This window comes from Gadus chalcogrammus, chromosome 4 (assembly GCF_026213295.1).
Source record: "Gadus chalcogrammus isolate NIFS_2021 chromosome 4, NIFS_Gcha_1.0, whole genome shotgun sequence".
Taxonomy (NCBI): domain Eukaryota; kingdom Metazoa; phylum Chordata; class Actinopteri; order Gadiformes; family Gadidae; genus Gadus; species Gadus chalcogrammus.
In genome coordinates, this window is record NC_079415.1 from 4216138 (window position 1) to 4241550 (window position 25413).

Sequence of the window (25413 nt, forward strand, 5' to 3'; positions counted from 1 at the left end):
TCAAATATGTGTGCAAGGGGGGTCTTTATTGTATGCATATGGTTAACAGGCCTTCGTCTAAAATAAGTAATATATGGTCGAGATTACTATATTTTTACTCGTTCAGTCAACTATTATTGGGACGTTTTAATTAATAAAACTTTTATCAAGTGCAGATCTCATTTGGAAACGTGTAAGAGCCATTTTTGATACCTAAAAAGAATGAACACAAGTAGTGGAAATACTGTCCCCTGGTGGGGACTCGAACAAACACCCTGATTGGCGCTAATGAGCCTTGGAAGTGGGAACAGGTGCAGGCAATTGGCGCTCATAACGTTATTACTAAATGTTTGACTGTATGGACGCTTGCTTCGTCCCCTTTTTTGCAAATTCCTGCTTACTTCAATGTATTTGGGAGCTGTGGTTTGGACGCAACACGCAACTGGACCCGATACGAACCAGGCCAAGCGTCCAGTAAGGTAGGCTTAAGGCTTTTTGGAAAATTAAGTTAGTTATTTGAGCGCCGTGTCTGCGCTGACTCAATGTGCCTAATTGCACCATATTTTTTTTTTTGTTGCAAACTTTAGCTTCCCAGAAACGTTAAAATAATTGTCAACGTGGATTTAAGCCCACCGTTTTATAATGGGATTTTGAAATAGGCCTATATCTCAAGATTGACATCCACCTTTAGACGCTATGTATCGACTCGATAGTAGGCCTGGTAAACTGGACAGGCCATAGTTTCAAACCATAATTTGAAAGATTAATTAATTAACAATTACCAACTTCTAACTACCGACAAATATCTAGCATTCCTGTGCTTCCAAAATGGAGGCGATAATTGCGATGTGACGCCACGATGTACAAGTCCTGTGGCAAATATCATTCGTTTTTTAAAAGGGTTAGCAACATGTATAACTCATGGCTGGCAGTAAAACGGTCAGATGGAGTCGGTCTATTGTTGATTTCAATCAACATCTATATCGAATTGGATCAATCAAGACAAAAGTAATTTATTGCACATTATGCATTTTAATTGAACATCTTGACTTTGGATTCTGTCATTTTATTTTTCCACTGAAATGTTTTTAATATACCAATACTTTTGATTGATGGAGGACACTAGCATCACAGTACATGTAACCATGTTAAAAAAAACAACACTGCAATATGCGGCGGAGTCTGCGTCACTCTGAATGACGCGGGAGTTCAGAACAACCGGAACCCAAATCACCAGAACGGTCCGCTGAAAGGCAACATGTCGTTTGTTTTTATTGAGACCACCAGCACAGTTAAGATACAAACTACAAGTTGAACCTGCCTTAAAAAAAAAATGATTAAGCCACGTTTTAGAGACTTTTAACCACTAATACACTATAGGTCCACTCTTAACGAATGGGTCGACATCGAAAATGAAAATGGACAAACGTTGTTAAAAAAAAACCGAAAGACGTTGTGGGTTTACTGGTACTTTTTTCCTTTTCTTAAAAAAAAGTAGTAGCATTAGTCACATTAATACAGAAATAAACAAAATGGCACATTGGATTCCTAATTTTCAAAATAAAAGTGGTACTTGCGGAATTCTACTGTAGGACAAAAGTTAAATAAATTACTACCATAACGTTACATACAAATCTGGAGTAGTATATACAAGGGAGTTATTAGACACAAAAAATAATCTACAATTCAAATTTTATATTCAACGAGACAGCAGTAGAACCATATTTTACATAGCAGGTGTGGATGAGGGTGGTGAGCCTGTGTCCCATGTACATGTGTGTGTGTGTGTGTGTGTGTGTGCGTGATGGTGTCTTCAACTGTTTCCGATAAAAAATAAAAGATCAGTGGCAATATAAAAAAAAAAAATCAAGATTCAAAATAATTTCTCAAAACCGGATAGGACAGGATTTAAAATACCTCCAAGAGAAAAATAAAACTAGCCGACCTACGCGGACTGAAGCCGAACTGGAGAACGATCACGATGTTCGGAAGTTGCTGAAGCGTTAACCGTTGATTTTAGCTAGCTCTACATCGACTGCAACACATTTGCTGTTCAAGGTTATTTTTTGATGACGATTCATCTATTCTAGATAAATAGATTAATGGCAAACGCTCTGAATTCCACTGGCGGTGTTAAAAAAACTAGTGAATCATAAACTTGCTGAATCATTTGCTGCGTTTGTTTTCCAAGTCGCCCGACCGTCGCCATCGGTTGGAATGAGAATCCGACGCACCTTAAAAAAGAAAACTTCGGGCATCGGCGCACAACATGGAAAATTCCCTCCGATAAATTCGACAATTCCACTCTCTGTACAGCGCCCCTTAATCCCTCACATCAGTCTGGAATCGCTCACCTGTAATCGTTGGTCTCAATCAAAATAAAGTTTCCCTGCCCTTGGTCCTTTTTGATAAAAAAGGAATTCCGTGAATGTTAAAAGTGAAATCGTTAATAGTGGTTTTGAACGACGTCGATCCGTGTGGGTGCGTGTGTTCAGTAAACAGTCTGAGATGAGAACCAACGACCATCTCCAACGGGAACACTCCCACTTCGGACCACCGGGGGGCGCTGCGATGGCTTTCACAGTATGGCAGCATGAGTCACCAACGGAGCGGGGAGGAGGAGGATGAAGACGGGGATAAAAAGGTGAATCCTTCATAACCGGTAAGCAAGGCCTCCTATTGGCCCGATCAGCCGTCCGTCAGGCAGTGAGAGGCCGTAGCCGAGGGGGGGGGGGGGGGGGGGGGGGGGGTCAGTTCTGTCACTCAGCGTCTCCCCCGACAGGAAGTATGTCATCCAAACCTCCGGTGGAATGACGGGTTGTTGGGTCGCAGTCCCTAAGGGGTGGAGTTTATAGTAGGGGAGGGCTTGGAGGCTCGTGATTGGTCGCCATGCTTGCACGCGCGCAGCCGTAGGGTCGCCCTGGCAACAGCAGAGTGTGAGATGGTTGCCATGCTGCATTTTTCCGTTGTTTGTCGGCGACAGGAAGTGGTCATCAGGGCGGGGAGTGGGGGGGGGCGGGGGATGACGACTTTATTTTATTTTTGTTGATTTCTTTTTTGTTATTTTATATGAAAAAAAAGTTTTAAACACTATGACGTGACATCATTAGTCCGACTCTGGCAAACACTTGAACCCAGCTAAACAAAGGGACAAAAAAAGGCCACTCCCCAAAGGGTCCCAGCTGGACCTGGGATTGGCCGGGCCGAGCTGTCCGTCAGGCTGTCCCCCGCGGCATCTCTGAGTGCGCTCCGTTTCGGTCCTTTCTGGTTGGAGGGCGTAAGTCCCGCCCATTCCTGCCTCAGGCGTCCGACAGACAGCTCTGCACGCTGTCCATCCACAGCTGTGCGTTCAGGCTGTCCTGGGCGCAGAAGTTGTACACGCGTTTGGTCGTCTTGAGCTGGGGGAGAGAGACGAGACGATTGGTCAATCCTCAGATATTTTAATATACGCACTATTAAGTAAGAACAGACGATTAGTTCATCCTTACAAAAATATATAAATAGTTAACATAACTAAGTGCTTGGGTTGGACGAACATCCTTACTGTTCCTACAGCGAAATATTGTTTCTCTTTCTTCTGAAAAATGTACTTATTGGAACCAAGCATCCTTCTGAGATCATGACACACTAAAGAACGTGCGTGTGTCGGGATCGCTGGAAGGTTCTGTGTTCCAACCCCAATGTCTGCGAGGACGCCAACACAGGTAGACTGCAGCCTGGGCTATCCCGCCCACAACCCAGGTGTACTCTGGCCTGGCTGTACCCAGGCTGCCTTGCGCACGATTTCATTTCACGCTGCTAGGCAGCATGGATTCCATGGATCCGATTTTCGCCTGAGATAGGGAACGGATCGCAGAACGGCGCAGAACTAGACGTCGTCAAGACGATGACGACGTCTATGCGGCGTCAAAGCTTGTAGCTTACGGATCCAAAACGGCAGCAGACGCGAAGTTACCTTTCGATGCGGCCTTAGATCGTGTTCTAAGTAGTTTAGTAGTTTTGCCTAGCAGAGCGAAATGAAATCGCGCGCAAGGCAGCATGGGTATTATACCCAGGCTAAGGTCATCTGGTTAAATTGATACGATTGGCTATGAGCTACGTACAGACTCATATGATAGACATTCGTAGCGCCCAACAGACAGACGGCTCCGGGCAATCGTAAACCACGCCTCAAACACGAGAAAATGATTGTCTCATTGTAGGCTGAGACGAGGTCTGGTATTAGCCAGGCTAGGTGGACCCCACTCACGTCAAAGAAGGCCTTCTCCTCGATGTTCTTGGGCGCCCCCATGGTGGGCGTTCCCGGTATGACGGACTCCACCTCCCCCAGCTCGATCACTCCTTTGCACTCCTTGTCCTGCCGGCTGTCGTAGTAACGCAGCTGGGAGGGGGAGGAGGAGAGAGAGGAATGAGGGGATGAACATGAGCCTTGGGAACCAGACCCGTCTCGCCGGCTCCACTCGCATCACAAACACCGGTAGGAGGTGGACCGACCAATCACAGGCCTTTATCCAACATGAGGCGGGGTGAAGATGATGGCATTGAGACAACAACAAAGATGGCTGCCGCTGATGTAGAACGGTCTGTTGATTCTGCTAAGAACGACAGACGACTGCATTTAAATTCTTTGTTGAGAAGAAAACTAAAAAATGAATCATCACTCGGTGCGGTCACCCGTTTCGTGGCTGTGATTGGTTCTAGGCCTATCCAATGGCGTCCGGAGGCCTTTTGGCGACGCCCTTTGTGAGATCTATAACGAGCCGAAGGGTTCCAGAGCCCTGGTGGTTGGCCAGGCTCGTTGGTCACAGGTGTCTCACCTGGTGCTTGGTCTTGTCCAGGACGAACCAGCGTGGTTTCCATGGTTTCAGCAGCGCACCCCTCTTGAACAGGATGCCCTCAAAGCTCCTGGGGGGGGGGGGGGGGGGGGGGGGGTGTCACACACACACACGCTGGTCATTCATAAAACTGGGGCACGACATCTTTGGAACCTGAAGGGGGGGGGGGGGGGGGATCTTCTGTCGGGGTTGCGAGGCGAAAACGTATCTAAAGCATAGCTTCAAACGGTATCTTAATGGTTTTATTTAATCAGAAGGTAAATACATTTTATCAGAACTTAAAAGGATTTCCATTCAGCACGTTGTGTACAGGGTAGCACTCTGAGTAACATATATATTAACCAAAACATTTCCATCCGACAAGCTGTGGTTTGCCTAATGCAGGCTAAACACACTTCAGTAACGTATTTTAACTAAAACACATTTCCATTCAGCACATGAGGGTTTGCTGATTTCAGGGTAAACAAAGTTAAGTAACTCATTTTATCAAAACCATTTCCGTTCAGCGGGCTTTGCTTTGAAGAGTGCAGGTTAAACACACTTCCTGCTGATTTCAGGGTAAACACGCTAGAATAACTTAACTGAACCCAAACTCATGTCCATTCAGCAGGCTGTGGTCAGCCGAACACAGCGCTAACACACTGAAGCGTCCCCCCTCCCTCCCTCACCGGTTGTCGCTCTCGGTGCTCTGGAACTGGGAGTAGAGGGCGCTGGTGCTGGCGCTGGGCCGCCCGGCCGCCGGCGTGGAGGTGGGGCTCGGCTGGCCGTCCAGACCCACGCCCCCCTCCTGCATCACCACGCCGTGGGACCGCCGCTGGTGCCCCGGGTTGGAGGTCATGAAGAGGGAGCTGGAGAACGAGGGCTGGGGGCGGAAGGACGACCAGGGGGGTTAGACGGACTCATCAGGGACTCGCCGTGTGCTCTCCACCGCGTTTCAACCAGTGGCCACTAGAGGTCAGTGTCTGATTAGATTATAATATAAAGAAAATTTAACCATCTGCCCAAAATCTTTCTTTCCCCTGGGATAATCTGCCGATACACAGCCATGGTAGATATTAGGTAATTAACTTTAATTGTGTTTGAAGACCCGCCGTTCACGAGCCGAGACGCCGTGTCCGTGTGGTGCGTCAGGAGCTAGCGGCCCCGCGGCGCTACCTTGCTCTCCAGCTTGGCCTCGCCCCTCTGCGCGTTTTTCATCTTGTCCCAGGTGTCCTTCCACTTCTCCGACGTCTGGCCCAGCTCCGCCTCAAGGCTCTGGATGTCCTGTGAGGCGCAGGCAGACACACGTTAGGTGTCTGTACGATGAGGCTATCCTGTCGCTGCTGCGAGCTAATGCTGCAATGCTCTTGTTAGTAAGGCTAAGCTAGGTTAAGACTTTTATGTAGTGGTTTGATGCTAACCTGTAGCCTGCTTAGTGCTAATATGTATGTGGCAAAATTGTGCTAACCTGTAGCAGCTGCAAGCTTATTCTAGGATTCCGCCCTGCAGCTGTTAGGTGGTAATGCTAGGATGCTGGCCTGTAGCGGCTCAGTTCTAATGCTAGCCGCTAGGTTCCAATGTTAGGACGCTAACCGGTAGCCTCTGGGGTCAAAATGATAGGATGTGAACCGCTAGTCTCCAAGTTCTAATGCTAGGACGCTAACCGGTAGCCGCTAGGTTCTAATGCTAGGACGCTAACCGGTAGCCGCTAGGTTCTAATGCTAGGACGCTAACCGGTAGCCGCTAGGATCCAATGCTAGGACGCTAACCGGAAGCAGCTAGATTATAATGCTAGGACGCTAACCGGTAGCCGCTAGGTTCCAATGCTAGGAGGCTAACCGGTAGCCGCTAGGTTCCAATGCTAGGACGCTAACCGGTAGCCGCTAGGTTCTAATGCTAGGACGCTAACCGGTAGCCGCTAGGGTCCAATGCTAGGACGCTAACCGCTAGCCGCTAGGGTCCAATGCCAGGATGCTAACGGCTGGGTGCTAGGGATGCTAACGGCTGGGTGCCAGGCCGCTCACCTGCAGCAGCTTGGTGATGGCGTCGGGCAGCAGCTTGCTGCGGCTGTGGTAGCAGGGCCAGACGATCTGGCGCTGGGACGTGGGCCCGCTGCTGTCCGCCGCCGCCGGCTCCTCGGCCGGCCGCTCCTGCCGGCTCCGCCCCAGCTCCCAGTCGAAGGAGGGCCCCTCCGAGAGGGTCTCCTCCGTGTAGAAGTCCCACAGCTTCATGTTGGAGATGTGGCTGTAGGGCCGGAGTACCTGGGAGGCAGAGGGGGGACGGGGGGGTATTAGAGGGCTAGGACTAAGGACCAGCTCTGTGTGTGTGGGGGTGAAGGGGTGAGTGAGTGTGAGGGTGATTGAGTGAGTGTGAGGGTGATTGAGTGAGTGTGAGGGTGATTGAGTGAGTGTGAGGGTGATTGAGTGAGTGAGTGAGATGGTGAGTGTGTCAGTGCGTTCCCCCTTACCTCCTCATCCTCGGGGGAGAACATGTAGTTGTAGAAGACGGGGGTCTTCTTGTTGAGCCGGTCGATGTAGTCCCACACGGACTTACACACCTGGGGGGCCTTCCTCTCCCCCTTCTCCTCATACAGCACCCCTACACACACAGAGACAGGCAGGCAGACAGACAGACAGGCAGACAGAGAGACAGACGGACAGGCAGACAGACAGGCAGACAGGCAGACAGGCAGACTTTACTTATTTGGTCATTTCCTCACTATCATTTTGTGTTGATTGGCTGCACTGGCTGTCACTCACCACTAGTGCCAAATATAAAACAGATTCAGTGACCCAACAGCAGATTTCGGTTTGTTTACACCAAAGATAGATTTAAAATGGCAATCAACTAGACCTCTGAACGGACATGAGGTCGGTGCGCATTGGGGATGCCACGTGGTAGGCAGAACTCCCAGGATGCACCTGGGCGTGGTTGAGGGGAGGGGACTGACCTAGTTCGATGCGTTCGTAGTCCGAGTCGAGCAGGAAGGTCCTGAAGCGGTTGGAGACGTAGTGGTAGGCGAGGAACTTCAGGTAGTACTGGCTGAACTCAAACTCCATGGGGAACTGCAGGTGGATCTGAGGGGGAAGGAGAGGCTGTTATACAAGGCAAGGCAACTTTATTTATACAGCACTTTTCATACACGAGGCAGACTCAAAGTGCTTCATATTGAAACAGTCATACAATGAAATAAAATGATAAAAATTAAATAGATACGATTTAGCAGAAAGCAAGATCTATAGAAATATTATTAGAGGTTTGAACTGCTAATTATCAACAAATTATTATTGTATTATAAGAAAAGTTATAATATGACATGGATGGAGTGTGTCTGGATGAATACATCATCAACAAAGTACGATTTGTGTATCTGCAGGGTAAAAACACTAAAGTAACTTATACAACTACAAGACATTTCCATTCAGCAGTCTGTGGTTTCCCACTGGTTTTGTTGATTTTTATTAAAAAAAAAACACAAAAAATCCAACTTGTTGATTGGACTGGCTGTCACTCACTAGTGAGTAACAAATATTAAGCAAATTCAGTCCCCCAACAGCAGACTTAAGATTTAAGCACATTCAAATAGTTACAAGATAGGATTGAAAATCTATGCATCTGACGCTACCCAGCGAATGAATGAATGACTGTCAGACAAGAGCTCTGGGCCCCGGGTTAAGACAGTAGGCAGGACCTATTGTTCCACTCTTCCTGACAAACTCATTTGTGCCATCTAGGTTAACGTTTGACAGCGAGAGATAGATGGAGAGAGAGGAAGCAGCTTGAACTCAGCCCTATCCATCCCATAATAAGTGGAAGGTGCAAAGAGTGTGTTGCTGCCACTGCACACCATAAAGACATCCGTCTCTCTCGGAGGGTCGTGACATCACTTCCTGGACCCGAAGCAATCCACGTCAGTAGGATTTACAAACAGGAAGTGAGGTCAAGAGCCACTGAGAGACATTCTCTAGACCGGTGAAGCGTGTTGACAAAGGTGTACGGTGCATGTCAGAAATACACACACACACACACACACACACACACACACACACACACACACACACACACACACACACACACACACACACACACACACACACACACACACACACACACACACACACACACACACACACGTATGTATGTTTGAATGTGTATTTACCTTTCACCATTTCTATCATTAAAGAAATTTGTCTGGCAAAGACTTTGAGGTCCAGAGGCTCCACCTAGAGGTGAGAGCGGGAATAGCCCCCCGTTTGGGCGTGGCCGACCCTGCAGCCGGGACCCTATTGCGCACGTGCCCTATTGCGCACCTCCCCCCCCCCCCCCCCCCCCCAGGTGGGCGTGCCCCCCCCCCCCCCAGGTGGGCGTGGCCCCCCCTGCGGTCCTACCTGGTGCACGCAGTCGAGGAACTGCAGGAAGACGGGGGTGAAGCCGCTGCTCTGGGAGGCCAGCGTCTGGGCCCCCCGGTGGCTGAAGCGGTGGCCGAACGACAGCCACTCCTTCTCCACCAGCAGCCGGAAGCCGTCGAAGGTGCGGTAGTACGGGTCCGACAGCAGCTGCACCAGGGACACCACCTGGGGGGGGGGGGCTCGTTACAGACTGGACCATGCTGTCTCGGGCCGCTACCAGATTCTATCAGCTGACAGCGGCTAATGACAAACCCACATCTTCTTTTACTTTATTAGAGTAAACAACTCAATTTTATATTAATGTGTGTGTGTATATGTATGTATGTATGCGTGTGTGTGTGTTTATATGTGTGTGTGTTTATATGTGTGTTTATATGTGTGTGTTTATATGTGTGTGTTTATATGTGCGTGTATATGTGTGCGTGCGTGTATACGAGAGAGAGAGAGAGAGAGAGAGAGAGAGACAGAGACAGAGACAGAGACAGAGAGCGTGCGTGCGTGCGTGGCCTCACCTGTGTGGTGACGTCCCAGCCGTCCTCCAGGCTCACCATCACTGAGGAGCCTTTATCCAGCAGCTCCACCACCAGGACGGACACCTGCAGCACCTTGTTGAGCTGGACACACACACACACACACATCCAGAGACACACACACATCCAGAGACACACACACGTCAAGAAAGAGACCAACACACACACACATCCAGAGACACACACATCCAGACACCACACACAACCAGAGAGAGACGCACACATATCCAGAGATAGAGACACACACACACACACACATATTCAGAGACACCACACACACACACACACACACACACACATATCCAGAGATAGAGACACACACACACACACACACACACACACACACACACACACACACACACACACACACACACACACACACACACACACACATCCAGAGAGACACCACACACACACACATATCCAGAGATAGAGAGACACACACACATCAAGAAAGAGACACACACACATCCAGAGACACCACACACAACCAGAGAGAGACGCACACACACATCCATAGAGACACACACACACACACACACATCCACACACACAGGCATCTTAAGTCTTGAGATCGAGATAACCTTTGCAAACACAAACATGTTTACAGGATACAAATACCTACGCACAAGCTAACACACCAGGCTTATCTTCATAATCACAAACAAATCATGAATCACCATCCATCACACTTACACACACACACACACAGACACCGCTCTCTTGAACACACATCTTGCGTCACAAAATGTGCGACCACAACTATTCCATACAAAAACATGTATCCATAAAACAAGAAGTCCTATAGGCGAACACACTGTGCTCAACAAAACATCACAAAGAAATCAGCATCAAGTCACAGACACACACAAACTGAGTCTAGTGGACGCACACACACACAGACACACACAAACTTATAGCCAAAAGGATCCTCCATAACTGCACGCACACACAAATAAAAAAAAACAATGTACACACACATTATTCCTCTCAGACAAACACACTCCATCTCACACACACACACACACACTAGTATCTTACATACAAACACACACTATCCCTCTCAAACACACACACAAACAAAAAAGAATACACACACACATTATCATGCTCTCACACCATCATCACCTACCATGATCACACACACACACACACACACACACACACACACACACACACACACACACACACACACACACACACACACACACACACACACACACACACACACACACACACACACACACACACACACACACACACAACATCCCTCGCTCTCTCACACACACAAACAAAAACAAATACACACATTTTATCCGACTCTCACACCATCATCATACAGACAACAAACCTCATTACACACACACACCCCACCTCACACACACACACACACACACACACACAACCAACCTCATTACACACACACACACCCCACCTCACACACACACACACACACACACACACACACACACACACACACACACACACACACACACACACACACACACACACACACACACACACACACACACACACACACACACACACACACACACACAGGGGGTGGTCACCCACCAGGCTCATCCACTCCGAGTCCTGCAGGCAGTGGTGGAAGCTGAGGGCGGCGTCGGTGCTGACGGAGCTGGGCACACACGCCTTCATCAGCTTCTTGAAGCTGTTCTTCACCTGCCGCACGTCACACACCTCGCTGGGGATCACCTCCCACGGCTGCAGCGGGTCCTGCTTCCCCCCCTGCTGGGACACACACACACACACACACACACACAGAAAGACACAGACACACACAAACAGACAGTGGGTCAGTCACTGTGGAAACTCCCAATATGAGCAAGAGCCGGGATTAGTGAGGGTAATCTTAAGGTTTATAGGGAAATCAATCGCCGTCAAAGTTCGTTGGGGTGATTACACGGGTGATGAAGGAAAAGAGTTCTCTGCATCAGTTTAAACCTTTCACTGTCTCACTGTCCCTAGCCGTTGACTCCATTGAGAGACATCACAACTACAGCGTTTCTCAAGAATAAAACACGGCTACTCTAAGAGTCTGTCCACCCGGGGAAACCTTCCTACAAACATTAATTTGTTCCGGTCCCTTGGCCCTTGACATCTTTCATCCATCGTCTTTCCCTTCCTGACCCGGTCCCTTAGCGGAACATCATTCATATAATGTTTGACACAAGTCCCGGGGACTACAGATATAAAACCAGCCTCCCTGGCTCACACTGAAGTGTTTCTAACGAGCACCATCTAACTAAAGTGAACTCAAACAGCTCATTAGTGCTCCCTACACGGGCGTGTCCTGGGCTGTAGCTCCGCCCAGAACAAGGCGGTCCTAGACGGAGGCTCCGCCCAGAACACGGGCGTATCCTAGACGGAGGCTCCGCCCAGAACACGGGCGTATCCTAGACGGAGGCTCCGCCCAGAACACGGGCGTGTCCTAGACGGAGGCTCCGCCCAGAACACGGACGTGTCCTAGACGGAGGCTCCGCCCAGAACACGGGCGTGACCTAGACATAGCCTCCGCCCAGAACACGGGCGTGTCCTAAACGGAGGCTCCGCCTAGAACACGGGCGTGTCCGCTCAGCCCAGAACGGGGGCGTGTCCTCGGCTGTAGCTCCGCCCACCTTGAGCTGTCCCTTGTCCCCGATGATGTAGAGGTAGGCACGGGGCTGGCGCAGGAACAGGGCGTCACCCGCGGCGCCGTTGAGGTGCGGCGACTCCTTGCCCGCCAGCCGGTTCCCCACGTCAGCGTTGTAGGCGCTCAGACGGCCGCTGCCACGGATGCTGCCCCACTTGCCTGGGGAGGGGAGCGCACACACACACACACGCACGCACACACACACACACACACACACACACACACACACACACACACACACACACACACACACACACACACACACACACACACACACACACACACACACACACACACACACACACACACACACAAGTGCAAAACACACATACACACACACGTGCAAATCACGCACACACACAGGAGTGCAAAACACACACACACACACACACACACACCCACACACGTGCAAATCACACACACACACACACATACAAAACACACACGGGTGCAAAACACACAAAGACATGCATATGGAAAACACACACACACACACACACGCACATACCCAGGCAAAACCCACACGCATGTGCAAATCCCAAACATGCACGCACACAGACAAACAGACACACAAACACAGGAATTAATACACTTATGTACAATTCACAGGACAGCAAGAGAACGGAATTGGCACAGAATGTGCGACACACACAAACAGGTATATTCCGTCGCACAAACCAACGGACACTGACACACACAAAATCTTGGAGCGTAATCAGGGCAAACCAAAGCAGAGATCCAGTATCATCATCCTCCATCACATCACAAACGAGGCTTGACCTCTCGGTGGCACTACAACGGTCAGTTAGCACGGTGTAGCATTAGCCGTTAGCCACCGCAGCCATGCTAGTAGACAGCGGACGGACAACATCACCTTGATTGGCAGAGCGCTACAGCTAGTGCGCCCGGGGCACCTACGTGGGTTACCAAGGAAACAGAAGTGACTAGTCTACAAACACGGTGATCCCAGGTGACCGGTCATCCGTCGCCATGGATACAGAAAGCAGTCCTCAAAACACAGAACACACAGGGACAGCCTGCGAAACACAGAGGTGGTGATGGTGGTGGGGGTGGGGGGGGGGGGGGGGGGGGGGAGGAGGAAGGACCGCCATCATGCAGACGGCCCGGACGAAACCCTCCAATCAGAGAGAGGCAATCCAATCACATGACAGATAGTTAGTCCAAAGAGAGAGAGACACGCAGCAGACAATGACGTCACAGGGAGGAAACAGTCGACCACCGACAGGAAGGCGACAGCTGTTTGAAAGATCTTGATTGGTTAGATTAGAGTGTCAAGAGGGAGGGGGGGGGGGGGAGGGGGGGCATGGCCTACTGTACCTCGAGGAGAGCTCCTGGACTTGACTGACATTTTGGGCTGAGAAAGGGAGATGACCCTCGCCCTTTGACCCAGAGCTGAGGTCAAACGACACAGAGAGGGGTGTTAAGCTAACAGCTACTGGTGAAGTGTGGGTGGGTCTCACACTACCATCCCTCGCTCACACACACACACACACACACACACACACACACACACACTCACACACACACTGGTTAACCCCAACCAATTAGTTTTTGTCACGGACAAATTTAAAGGAGGGTGTTTGACTTATTTTTGACCCCGTTTCTTTTTTTATCAAGTCTTTTTTTATCAAATACAGTTAAACATTTTTCTTTTGACTCTCCAGGGCTCAGACAAACACCAGTAGAATTAAACCGTTTTGGGAGCCCATGGCAGCCTGTGATTGGTTGGTTTACATTTCATCTTAAGGACGATTGGTTGACTCCGGTTGGGACATCACAACCAGTCCTTCGTTTGCGGGCGGGGAAATATTTAGCATCCGTTGTTCGACTTGAGATGAATCGAACAACATCCCAGGCTGAACGAGCCGAAGCAACAAACGAGGGTCAAACATGTTCTCAAAGACACCCCCTCTTTAAAACTTTGCCCGGCTTTAGAGTCGGTCTGGATCGCCCTGGTCCTGAGCAGCCCCCCAGACCTCGACCTCCCCCCCCCCGCCACCACCCCAGAACCAGGGAGCTGCGGTAGACCGGGGGTCCGACCCCAATCACACCGACCTCCGTACACACACACACACACACACACACACACACACACACACACGGGTCACACACAGGGGACGGCTGCCTGGTTGGGAGTGGGTGGTGGGGTGGGGGTGGAGGTGGGCGGAGGGGGGGATCGACGAGCTCACCTCCTCGACTGAAGGTGCCGGGCAGCTCCTCCTTGGACCCCATCACCTGCTTCATCAGAGCTCCGATCTTAGGCTGACGGAGCTTGTCTGAGGAGTCTGTCGAGGGGGGGGGGGGGGGGGTGGGTGGAGGAAAGGGGGGAGAGGGTGAGTCGTCTGGGAGGGTGGAGGCTAGAGGAGGCTCAGTACAAGGAGAGAGGTGGGGGCTTTGCGTAGCATTGCAGTGTGATGGATATGTTTTACTTGTTGTGCACAGGTTGCGTTGGGTTTCTCGTCAGGGGTTGTTATTTGCTGCACTCGCAAATTCACCTTTTCTCTTTTTCTCTGGATGAAAATGTTCAACATTTATTGCGTCGTCAGATTGCATCGAGTGCAGAGGGTTCGTCAATTTGACGAACCCTTGTTTCATTTATTTTTAATTAAATCAATTCGTCCGTCACAAGACGTAGCACACAGCCCCACAACAGAACAGGTGGAGGAGCTGGGTGCTGCACTCACCCCAGGTGCTCATGTGGGTGGAGGCTCTCATGTGGGTGGAGGTTCTCATGTGGGTGGAGGCTCTCATGTGGGTGGAGGTTCTCGTGTGGGTGGAGGTTCTCATGTGGGTGGAGGCTCTCATGTGGGTGGAGGTTCTCGTGTGGGTGGAGGTGCTCATGTGGGTGGAGGTTCTCATGTGGGTGGAGGCTCTCATGTGGGTGAAGGCTCTCATGTGGGTTGAGGTTCTCATGTGGGTGGAGGCTCTCATGTGGGTGGAGGCTCTCATGTGGGTGGAGGTTCTCATGTGGGTGGGGGTGCAGCACTCACCCGAGCTTCTCATGTGGGGGGAGGTGAAGCCGCTGAGGGTGTTGCGTCCGGGGGTCTCGCCGTAGGAGGGCATGGAGCTGATGATGGCCTGCAGGTACTTCTCCTGCTCCAGGCTGGACGAGTCGGCCTGGGAGGGCACTGCAGGGAGACACACACACACACACACACACACACACAGGGACAGACACACACACACACACACACACACACAGGGACAGACACACACACACACACACACACACACACACACACACACACAGGGACAGACACACACACACACACACACACACAGGGACACACACACACACAGACATATAGATAGATGAATGGATGTGGGCCAGGACCGTGTGGTAGTAGGTCAGGGGGCTTGACCCCCAGCTGTAAGGAGGTTGTACGTTGGAACCATAATATATGCAGCCATCCTTCAGCAACAGGTCCTCTGCAACCCGTTTGTTATTCAAGAGCTATTGTCATTAATAAAATAGTACATAAAAGACACATAACCACACACGCACCACTGTTGATAAAAGCCTCAGCTCAATGATCAAATTCGAAATAAACAACAACAAAACAAATAGAAAATAATCCAACTGTCTTTGACACCGCGATCTCTGGACGCCCAAATTGGTGTGTGTGTGTGCGCGCGTGTGTGTGTTTGCCTGTGTGTGTGCGTGTGTGTCTGTGTGTGTGTGTGTCTGTGTGTGTGTGTACGTGTGTGGCTGTGCATGTGTGCCTGCGTGTGCGTGTGGGCCACCTGAGGACGTGGCGTTGGGGGACTTGAAGAAGCCCACCACGCCCTTGGCGTGGAAGCCGGCCGAGCGCAGCAGCACGGCCTTGGTCCGGGAGTTCCTCCAGCACACCACGGGGAAGCGGTTCTGGCGGTAGCAGCGGCAGATCCTCTGCAGCGTGGAGTCAGGGATGCTCTGGGGGACGATGAGCAGCCCGGGGTAGCTGGAGGGGGGGGGGGGGACACGCGTAAAGTTATTCAGCCGTTAAGAATTCATGATATACTCACACACACACACACACACACACACACACAGACATTTATAGGCACACAACCCGTGGCCTCGACTCCTGCAGACCGTGTGAAGATCACTCTACAGGTCCCTCTACAGGTCACTCTACAGGTCCCTCTACAGGTCCCTCTACAGGTCCCTCTACATAGAGTGTACAGGTCCCTCTACAGGTCCCTCTACAGGTCCCTCTACAGGTCCCTCTACAGGTCCCTCTACAGGTCCCTCTCCAGGTCCCTCTCCAGAGAGTGTACAGGTCCCTCTACAGGTCCCTCTACAGGTCCCTCTACAGGTCCCTCTACAGGTCCCTCTATAGGTCCCTCTCCAGGTCCCTCTCCAGGTCCCTCTACAGGTCCCTCTCCAGGTCCCTCTCCAGGTCCCTCTCCAGGTCCCTCTACAGAGAGTGTACAGGTCCCTCTACAGGTCCCTCTACAGAGAGTGTACAGGTCCCTCTACAGGTCCCTCTCCAGGTCCCTCTCCAGGTCCCTCTACAGGTCCCTCTCCAGGTCCCTCTCCAGGTCACTCTACAGGTCCCTCTCCAGGTCCCTCTACAGGTCCCTCTCCAGGTCCCTCTACAGGTCCCTCTACAGGACCCTCTTCAGGTCCCTCTCCAGGTCCCTCTACAGAGAGTGTACAGGTCCCTCTCCAGGTCCCTCTCCAGGTCCCTCTCCAGGTCACTCTACAGGTCCCTCTACAGGTCCCTCTACAGGTCACTCTACAGGTCCCTCTACAGGTCCCTCTACAGAGAGTGTACAGGTCCCTCTCCAGGTCCCTCTCCAGGTCCCTCTCCAGGTCCCTCTCCAGGTCCCTCTCCAGGTCCCTCTCCAGGTCCCTCTCCAGGTCCCTCTACAGGTCCCTCCAGTGGGTCTCACCTCCTGCAGACGGTGTACATGCGGTTGACGGTGGAGATCCGGAAGGGCTCGTTCTTGGAGCGCGTCAGGCTGTTGCTCAGCGTGCCCAGGCCCATGCGCTGGTAGTCACGGCAACAGGCGCGCTCCACCACGTTGCTCATGGTCTGGCGGTCCGACGAGCGCATGGTGGAGGAGAGGGTGAGGGAGGTCTGGTCCATCTCCTCCGACACTGGGGGGGACGAGGGGGGAGGGAGTGAGTGTGAGGCGCAGAGAGAGAGAGAGAGAGAGAGAGAGAGAGAGAGAGAGAGAGAGAGAGAGAGAGAGAGAGAGAGAGAGAGAGAGAGAGAGAGAGAGAGAGAGAGACAGAGAGACAGACAGACAGACAGACAGACAGACAGACAGACAGACAGACAGACAGACAGACAGACAGACAGACAGACAGACAGACAGACAGACAGACAGACAGACAGACAGACAGAGACAGAGAGAGAGAGAGGGGGGGAGAGAGAGAGAGAGAGAGAGAGAGAGAGAGAGAGAGAGGCAGAGACAGAGACAGAGAGGGAGACAGAGAGAGAGAGGCAGAGAGATAGAGAGAAAGAGAGAGAGAAAGAGAAATAAAGAGGAAGAGAAAGAGAGAAAGAGCCTGCCAGACATACTGACAGAGAGGAGAGAGACAGAGAGATGGGGAGAGAGAGACAGACAAACACATACAGAGACAGAGACCGACCGGTCGCTGCCCCCCTACCTGAGATCTCGTCCTCGTCCAGCTCCGACTGCAGGCTGCTCCGGTTCTCCCAGGTGGGGGGGGCGTACTTCTTGCGGGTCACGTACTGCCGGCCGATGGTCCTCTTGGCCGTCTTCACCAGGTGCTTGGAGAGCGTCCTGTTAGAGAGACACGTCGCGTTAGATTCCTGAACTTGCGTGTCGGCCGAAACAGAGCATATACTGACACAGCATCTAGCATTGTAACTACTGATAGCACTTGTTCTTATTGAAGGGTTCTCTTAGGCCTAAAAAAAAAAAAAGTTTGGTTCCTGTTGGTTGTCAGTTGAGGTCATGGGTAGGTAGGGAATTTATTTTATTTTTTTATTTTATTTTTTCCAGCGGCAGCGAATGATAGGTAGAAAATTCGCTCATCCTTGTACAGAATGAAGAGGTGCTGTACCAAAACGTAATTATAGTTTGCATCAAATTTATTTATTTTTTTTTTTTTTTTTTTTTTTTTTATAGAGCTCATAAAATAATTTGGGTCGCACATAAATTGACAGGGTCGGTCGGAAACCGGAACCAAAAGAATTATTTTTTTTGGCCTTACGATGACGGCAATGTATAGTCGGTTCACTTATTCACCATTATTTAAACTTGATTATTTACATTTATAACCTAGAATTATAATAATACACTTGTATTCTTCTAGTTAACGGTGGGCATCCATGTTTTTTTTCGAGTTGGAAGCTCAAACGCACGTAGGTCCGAGACGACGCGTTTCCCATTCAGACTTTCCACCATTTGTAAATCATTGAATCTAATTCAAGGAACTAGAGTAACCCTTCCTACCCCTGGTCTGGTCAGGGTCACCCAGAGGCGGGTGTGTGGTGAACGGGGGGATGACTCAGGGAGTCAGACATTCATTCAACCACCGCTGGGAGACCGGAAAGCTAAGTTGAAGTTTAGCCTCGCTCATCAGAGGGCATGGCGACACACACACACACACACACACACACACACACACACACACACACACACACACACACACACACACACACACACACACACACACACACACACACACACACACACACACACACACACACACACAGGCACGCAGAGATGGAAACCGCGGGGGCAACCGAGAGGCGGTCACGTTTTCCACTGTTGAATTATTCAAACAGGCCACTGGTATGTTCCGCCATTCCTACTCTCGGAGGCAAGGAGGGAGAGAGAGATCAACGAAGAAAGAGAGACATTGAATGTGATTGTGTGTGTGTGTGTGTGTGTGTGTGTGTGTGTGTGTGTGTGTGTGTGTGTGTGTGTGTGTGTGTGTGTGTGTGTGTGTGTGTGTGTGTGTGTGTGTGCGTGTGTGTGTGTGTGTGAGATTGAATGTGATTGTGAGTGACTGAGAGCTGGATTGAATGCGATTGCGGGAGAGAGAAAGAGATAAGAACAAGAATACGAGGATGAGAAAGAAGCGAGGCCGAAGACAAAAATCTTAAAAAACAACAACTTTCAGGGTGAAGATGGAGAGGAGATGAGAGGATGATAACGGGAAAGCCCAAAGGCCAATTATTAAGCTTACTTTCGCGTTCACTTTCACACTGATGAAAATTTAACATTTAGGTTTCCTGCATTGGGTCTGGGATCAACGGCCTCGCTAACACATCACGGGCCGGAGCGTTGTTCCGAGCAGGACGGGGTCAGGGTGGGGGTCTGTTCATACGGTTACACAGCGGTTAATAAGCGCGTTTGCCCTATCCGTTGACGGTCGTAACGCGTGCCGGCTGCTGGGAGATGTCAGGGGTCAGAGCGAGGCTGTTGCACAAACGACTCAGTTCCCGTTCTCCACTGTTGCGTGAATTCCTGTGTTGTTGCCGTCTGTGTTTATGACCCTTTAATCTATATTCGTCCCTGCGCAGCTCAACTCAAAACTGAACTGAAACCTCACACACTGTAGCATCGCGTAGATGAACTGTATTCATACAGCGCTTTGCTAACCAGCTGCCACTTAAAGCGCTTTACAATACTGCCTCACATTCACCCGTTCAGACACCGGCGGGGGTGTCAGCCACGCAAGGCGACAGCCGGCTCGTCAGGAGCAGTCAGGGTGAGGTGCCTCGCTCAGGGACACCTCGGCACTTGACTAGGAGGAGCCGGGGATCGAACTAGCAACCTCTCAGTTCCCAGCCAACCCGCTCAACCTCCTGAGCCACATGCCGTCCCTATCTCCATTACGCTAACATAACGTAACGACTCTCTTTCCGTGAAACAACTCAACACCGGACGGTTCTGTAAATCATCGACACGCCTCATAGTGTTTCAACAGACAACGAGCGATCGGTGGGTCGTAGCGTCAGCCGGGTTACCCGATCACACCGAATGGACTGCGACGAGGGGGGGTGATTGGTCGGACGCAGGCCCCGCCCCTTACTTGAGCGACTGGTTCTTGTCCTTGGACTTGTGCTCCACCACCATCTTGGCGGCCTGGCCCACGGTGAAGGCGAAGGTGGCCTGGACGTGCTGCGGGTAGCGCAGCTTGTGAACGTGCTTCCTGAAGACCTCCGCCAGGTCCGACGCCACCTCCTCGTCGAACGCGATCTTCATCAGCTAGGGGGAGGAGGAAGAGGAGGAGCCACGGTCACTCTCCAAGGTCTGAGTCAGATGACTTTAGATGGTGATCTAAAGTCTGGTTTAGATGGTGATCTCAGGTCTAAATCAGATGAGTTTAGATGGTGATCCAAGGTCTGACTTGTAATCTAAAATCTAAATTAGATGACTCACAATGGTAATCTAAGGTCTGATTTGGAAGGTAATCTAAAATCAGATTTAAATGTTAATCTGAAGTCTGATTTAGATGATTTTACATGGAAATCTAAACTCTGATTTAGAAGACTTTAGATGCCAATCTAAATGCAAATCAGATTTATAATCTAAGGCCTGATTTATAATCTAAATTGTGGTTTAGAAGACTTTAGATGGTAACCTACGGTCTGATTTATAAACTACGGTCAGATTTAGATGGTAATCTAGGGTTTGATTTATAATCTAAAGTCTGATTTAGAAGGCTTTAGATTCTATTCTGATTTATAATCTAAAATCGGATTTAGAACTTCTAAATCAGATTTTAGATTATAATCAGATTAGAATTAAGATTATCATTTTAAACCTTCTAAATCAGATTTTAGATTATAAATCAGATTAGAATTAAGATTAGCATCTAAAGCCTTCAGAAGGCTTTAGATGCTAATCTTAATTCTAATCTGATTTATAATCTCAGGTCTGATTCTTCCGTCGTCCTGCTCCAGGGTCTGGTGTGTGAGCGCAGCAGCAGACCTGGAAGGTGCAGGAGCGCAGCTGCAGGCCCTCCTGGATGTACTGGTCCAGCGGCAGGCTGACGGAGATCCTCTTCTCCTTGGTGAGCGAGGCGATGGGGAACGACCGGGTCACAATCTGCTCGCCCACTGGGAGACGCCGGGGAGAGAGAGGACGTTAGCCAACCAGTACAGCGCTACGTTTTCACTCTTTTCCCTTGAGATGCTCGTGGCTTAAGCTGCTCGTGTGTTGGTCGGCTAGATGGCCGTGCGTTCATAAAACAGATTTAATATTGTATGTTTGGCGTGCGGGCCAGAGTGACGTTTTCTCCTGGCTTCCTCTTGCCCCTTATCTTCTCCCCAATCCCCAATCCTTCTTCATCTTCTTCTCCCCCCTTCCTCCTTCCTCTCACCTCCCTCTTTCCCTCCCTCTGCCTCTCCCACTTATTCTTGCCTTCCCCCTCCCACCCTCACTTACTCTCTCCCTCCCCCTCCATCTATCCCTCCCTCCCCCTCCATCTATCCCTCCCTCCCTCTCCATCTATCCCTCCCTATCTCTCCCAACCCTCCCCCCTCTCCCCCCCTCACCCTGTGGGTTGGTGGGCGTGCCCCCCCCTCCTCTCCCCCCCCCCCTCTCACCCAGTGGGTCGGTGGGAGTGCCCTTGAAGATGAGGCGGTAGGTGGTGAGGAAGACGGCCCCCTCGGCGGGCAGCAGGGCGGGGCCCCCCATGCAGCCTGTGGCCTCCTCCCGGCCGTCAGAGATCAGGTGCACGCGCATGCCCTCCATCACCAGCTCCTCCCCCGCCAGCAGCGCAGGCCTCAGCAGCTTGGGCTGGGGGGGGGGGGAAGGGGGAGAGAGAGAGAGAGAGAGAGAGAGAGAGAGAGAGAGAGAGAGAGAGAGAGGGAGAGGGAGAGGGAGAGGGAGAGGGAGAGAGAGAGAGAGAGAGAGAGAGAGAGAGAAAGAGGGGGAGAGGGGGAGAGAGAGAGGGAGAGCGAGAGCGAGAGAGGACAAGAAGGTGCAGATGGAGAGGAGGAGACGAGTAGACGGGAGTGAGAGAGAGAAGAGGGAGAGAGAGAGAAGAGGGAGAGAGAAGAGGGAGGGAGGTGGAGAGGGAGAGGGAGAGAGAGCGGGAGAGCGAGAGCGAGAGAGAGGGAGAGAGAGAGAGAGGAGAGGACAAGAAGGTGGAGTTGGAGAGAGGAGAGGATGCATGGATGGATGGGAGTGAGAGAGAGAAGGAGGGAAGGAGGTGGATGGGAGTGAGAGAAGAGGTCAAAAGGTGGAGATGGATGGAGGAAGAACAGAACAATGTTAGGGTGTAGGTCACATCCTGATGTCCTTCACTAATCCTTGATCCAGACACTCGCGCTGTAAACGGCCAAAAAGGTCAATAACATCAAGTTCTTAGATATTTAGCAGATCTTTTGATCATGTTGAATAGTTTCAGAACTATTTTTTAACTGGGCTACATGGAACTTTTACGATTTTATTTTCATTAAAATAATTCATCTCTGCTGAGGATACAATAACCATCTGGCAGCCTACATGAATAAAACCAAACCGACGCAAACACTCATGCGGAAACCACTGCACAGCCATGCCAGGACAGAGCATTAGCTAAAGTGCTGTAGCGCTCTCCATTATTCATCACCTATTATTATGGAGGCAATCATTTTAGAAAACGCATCCAAAGCTAACTTCAGCATGGCTTCAGTTACATATAGAGCTTTGATCTAAGGGCCTCAGATATATGAAGCTATCGTCCAAAGCTCACTACAGTGACTTCAGATCCCTATCGTTAGCCTCGTCGCATAATTGCCCATCTTCATCATCTTGTATTTAGCGTCAAAAATGCCTTAGATCAATCAGGCAGATAGTGATTATAGAATGCAAAGAGCACTCTGATTGGCTTAGGAGATAGCCAATGAGGCGCAGTGAATCAGCAGTGTTAGGAGAGTAGAGTTAGGTCAGATATCACAATTTGGCCAAAATATGACTTCGGAATTTATCCTATGGAGGTTAACGGAATGGAGCCTTCCCCCCCCAAAACCAACTACAGCGTCTTCAGATACAGAGGCGTATGGTGCAGTTTAGGGCGATCGGAAGGCCTCCTTGTTCTAAGAGGCCTACCGGCGAGGCTGCGGACAAACCCAATGAACCGCCACTCTGCTGTCAGAGATCTCCATGGGACCAGGCGGTCTCATGGCATTAGCCGTCTCTGTTTGCACAACACAGCCGCCGAAGCCCCTAACTGGGCCGTGCGTCAGCAGGGGAGCAGGACCGGTGGGAGACTGGTCTGGTGAGGACTACAGGGAGGCTCTTGTCAAAGGGCTGATGTTATGCCAGCAACTCTGGAGGGTGATCAACAATTACAAGCTGTTTGAAAATTGAAAGTCACTTCCTCGGGCCTAAGTTCATGTTCGTGTTCATGTTCAAGTTGTTTTATTGGTCAAATGCACGGCATAACAGGCAAAGCAGTCACAGCTGGCAATGACATTTTTGTAGACGTTGACGTTTTGTTTTAGTGACATCACAAGTGGACGTGTCCACCGAGATGTATGACGGACAGAGGAGCAACGTTTGCTACAGTCCAGTGGGTAGGCTGGTTGACTGATCTATCCAGCTCACATCAAGGTGGACACGGGCACTTTTGATGGCACTCAAACAGAGGAAAAGGCAGATAATCAAACGACTTGTGATGGCTAATCACACCCACACCTGGTGGCGTAATATCACCCCGTTAAACAACAAAGGAGCGGCGAATCTGAAGATGTGGGGGACTTTCGGCGTTCCCAGTGCACGAGCAGCACGGATTGGGTGGATAAAAGTGGCGTCCGACTCCCGGCCAATGATTAGCGTCTAAAAACGTCTCCACCTCTAAACGCACTCAAGATGACGGATCGGTAGCTGAAGCTATTTCCTACGGGGATTCACCACAGCCCGTTTGTGGTGTTGTGAAAGCGTACGTGTCGTCATCTCCGCAGTAGACGTGTTATGGCACGTGATTTTAAAAACCCGTCGGACGAGCGGTTAACCTGTCTGCTAGGACAGCACTCCCTGTGGCATTCATTGGGAGCTAACCGGCACACTGCCCGACTATGTCAAGGGGCTTAGGTTCAGACAGGAGATAGATGACAGGGTCTGCACCGCGTTGGCTGATCCCTAACTCAACACCTATCCTGAAGTCACACACATGCCTTTTTCGACGAGGCCAACCGCAACCAGGAAAAATCACCCATAGGTCAGACGGGACTATCGAAATTAATCCGGCATGAAATGCCACTTGAAGACTTAGACGTAATGAACCTGAACTACAACACACAAACCACGCTGTGGTTGACAACAGGAATGAGGGATTATTATTATCCCATGACCTCACAGGTGTACGACTATAATACAATACAAACATGTCAGGACAGGCTTATCTTCGTCACCATCTCTCCCTCGCTCCCTCTCTCTGTCCGTCTGTCTCTCTCTCTCTCTCTCTCTGTGTCACTCTCTCTCTCTCTGTATCTCCCTCTCTCTCCCTCTCTTACTCACTGTCTCAATGCATCTGGTTTTAAAAGGCGTCTATTCCCAAACTTCCCAGCCCCAGCATAAACAAACAGGTTTGGGATCAACGAATCCGTGGAACGCCTTGACAACCAGAGGTCAACACTGTGGCCTGTTACCAGATGACAAAGGATGTGCATGCTGATGAATGGATCACTTGATACGCCGCTCGATGAGTCGCCCAGAGAGATGGCAGAGTCACGAGAAGGGTGTGGTCGCTCGTCTGTGTGCGCATAAGACGTGGAACTGAACACGTTCCAGACGTCAACGTAGCATGCGGCATACAATGGCCGACGTAGGAATTCTAAGAATGTCCTCGCTGAGCCCGAAGAAATGGTGCTACACCAGGAACCCCCTATAGGGCGTTATGTGTCCACCACCTCAAAATACGTTTCCTCCCGACTGCCATAAGCACTCTGAACTCTCGCCACTAACAATGCGCACGTGCACTCATGCACTGAAGGCCTCTCGTTTTAGTAACCATTGTCAGTCCATCAATTGTTGGCTTAAAGGTCCCATGACACGCCACCAAGTGTGGTGTGATTAGCCGTTTGATGCCCAGGGTTCCAGAT

General features: G+C 50.6%; 1 protein-coding gene across 9 annotated transcripts in view; it reads right to left on the bottom strand.

Moving 5' to 3' along the window:
* Window positions 1-2723: 2723 nt before the first annotated feature.
* The window catches only part of sbf1 (SET binding factor 1), a 67874-nt gene continuing 45184 nt past the window's right edge, over window positions 2724-25413 (bottom strand). For 5 of the 9 annotated variants that reach the window (XM_056589626.1, XM_056589632.1, XM_056589630.1 and 2 more), the window contains 21 exons: window positions 21931-22123; window positions 21314-21441; window positions 20412-20587; window positions 18012-18148; window positions 17288-17495; window positions 16154-16350; window positions 15400-15537; window positions 14599-14694; window positions 13727-13801; window positions 12375-12547; window positions 11308-11487; window positions 9715-9816; window positions 9182-9367; window positions 7744-7870; window positions 7261-7391; window positions 6818-7054; window positions 5970-6077; window positions 5483-5676; window positions 4797-4884; window positions 4229-4360; window positions 2724-3377 (listed from right to left, as the gene is read on the bottom strand). In XM_056589626.1, coding sequence (XP_056445601.1) covers window positions 3279-3377; window positions 4229-4360; window positions 4797-4884; window positions 5483-5676; window positions 5970-6077; window positions 6818-7054; window positions 7261-7391; window positions 7744-7870; window positions 9182-9367; window positions 9715-9816; window positions 11308-11487; window positions 12375-12547; window positions 13727-13801; window positions 14599-14694; window positions 15400-15537; window positions 16154-16350; window positions 17288-17495; window positions 18012-18148; window positions 20412-20587; window positions 21314-21441; window positions 21931-22123 — 3105 coding nt within the window. In that variant the 3' untranslated portion in view covers window positions 2724-3278. The remainder of the gene's footprint in view (window positions 3378-4228; window positions 4361-4796; window positions 4885-5482; window positions 5677-5969; window positions 6078-6817; window positions 7055-7260; window positions 7392-7743; window positions 7871-9181; window positions 9368-9714; window positions 9817-11307; window positions 11488-12374; window positions 12548-13726; window positions 13802-14598; window positions 14695-15399; window positions 15538-16153; window positions 16351-17287; window positions 17496-18011; window positions 18149-20411; window positions 20588-21313; window positions 21442-21930; window positions 22124-25413) is intronic. The other 4 variants (XM_056589627.1, XM_056589633.1, XM_056589625.1 and 1 more) reach the window with 2 other exon arrangements.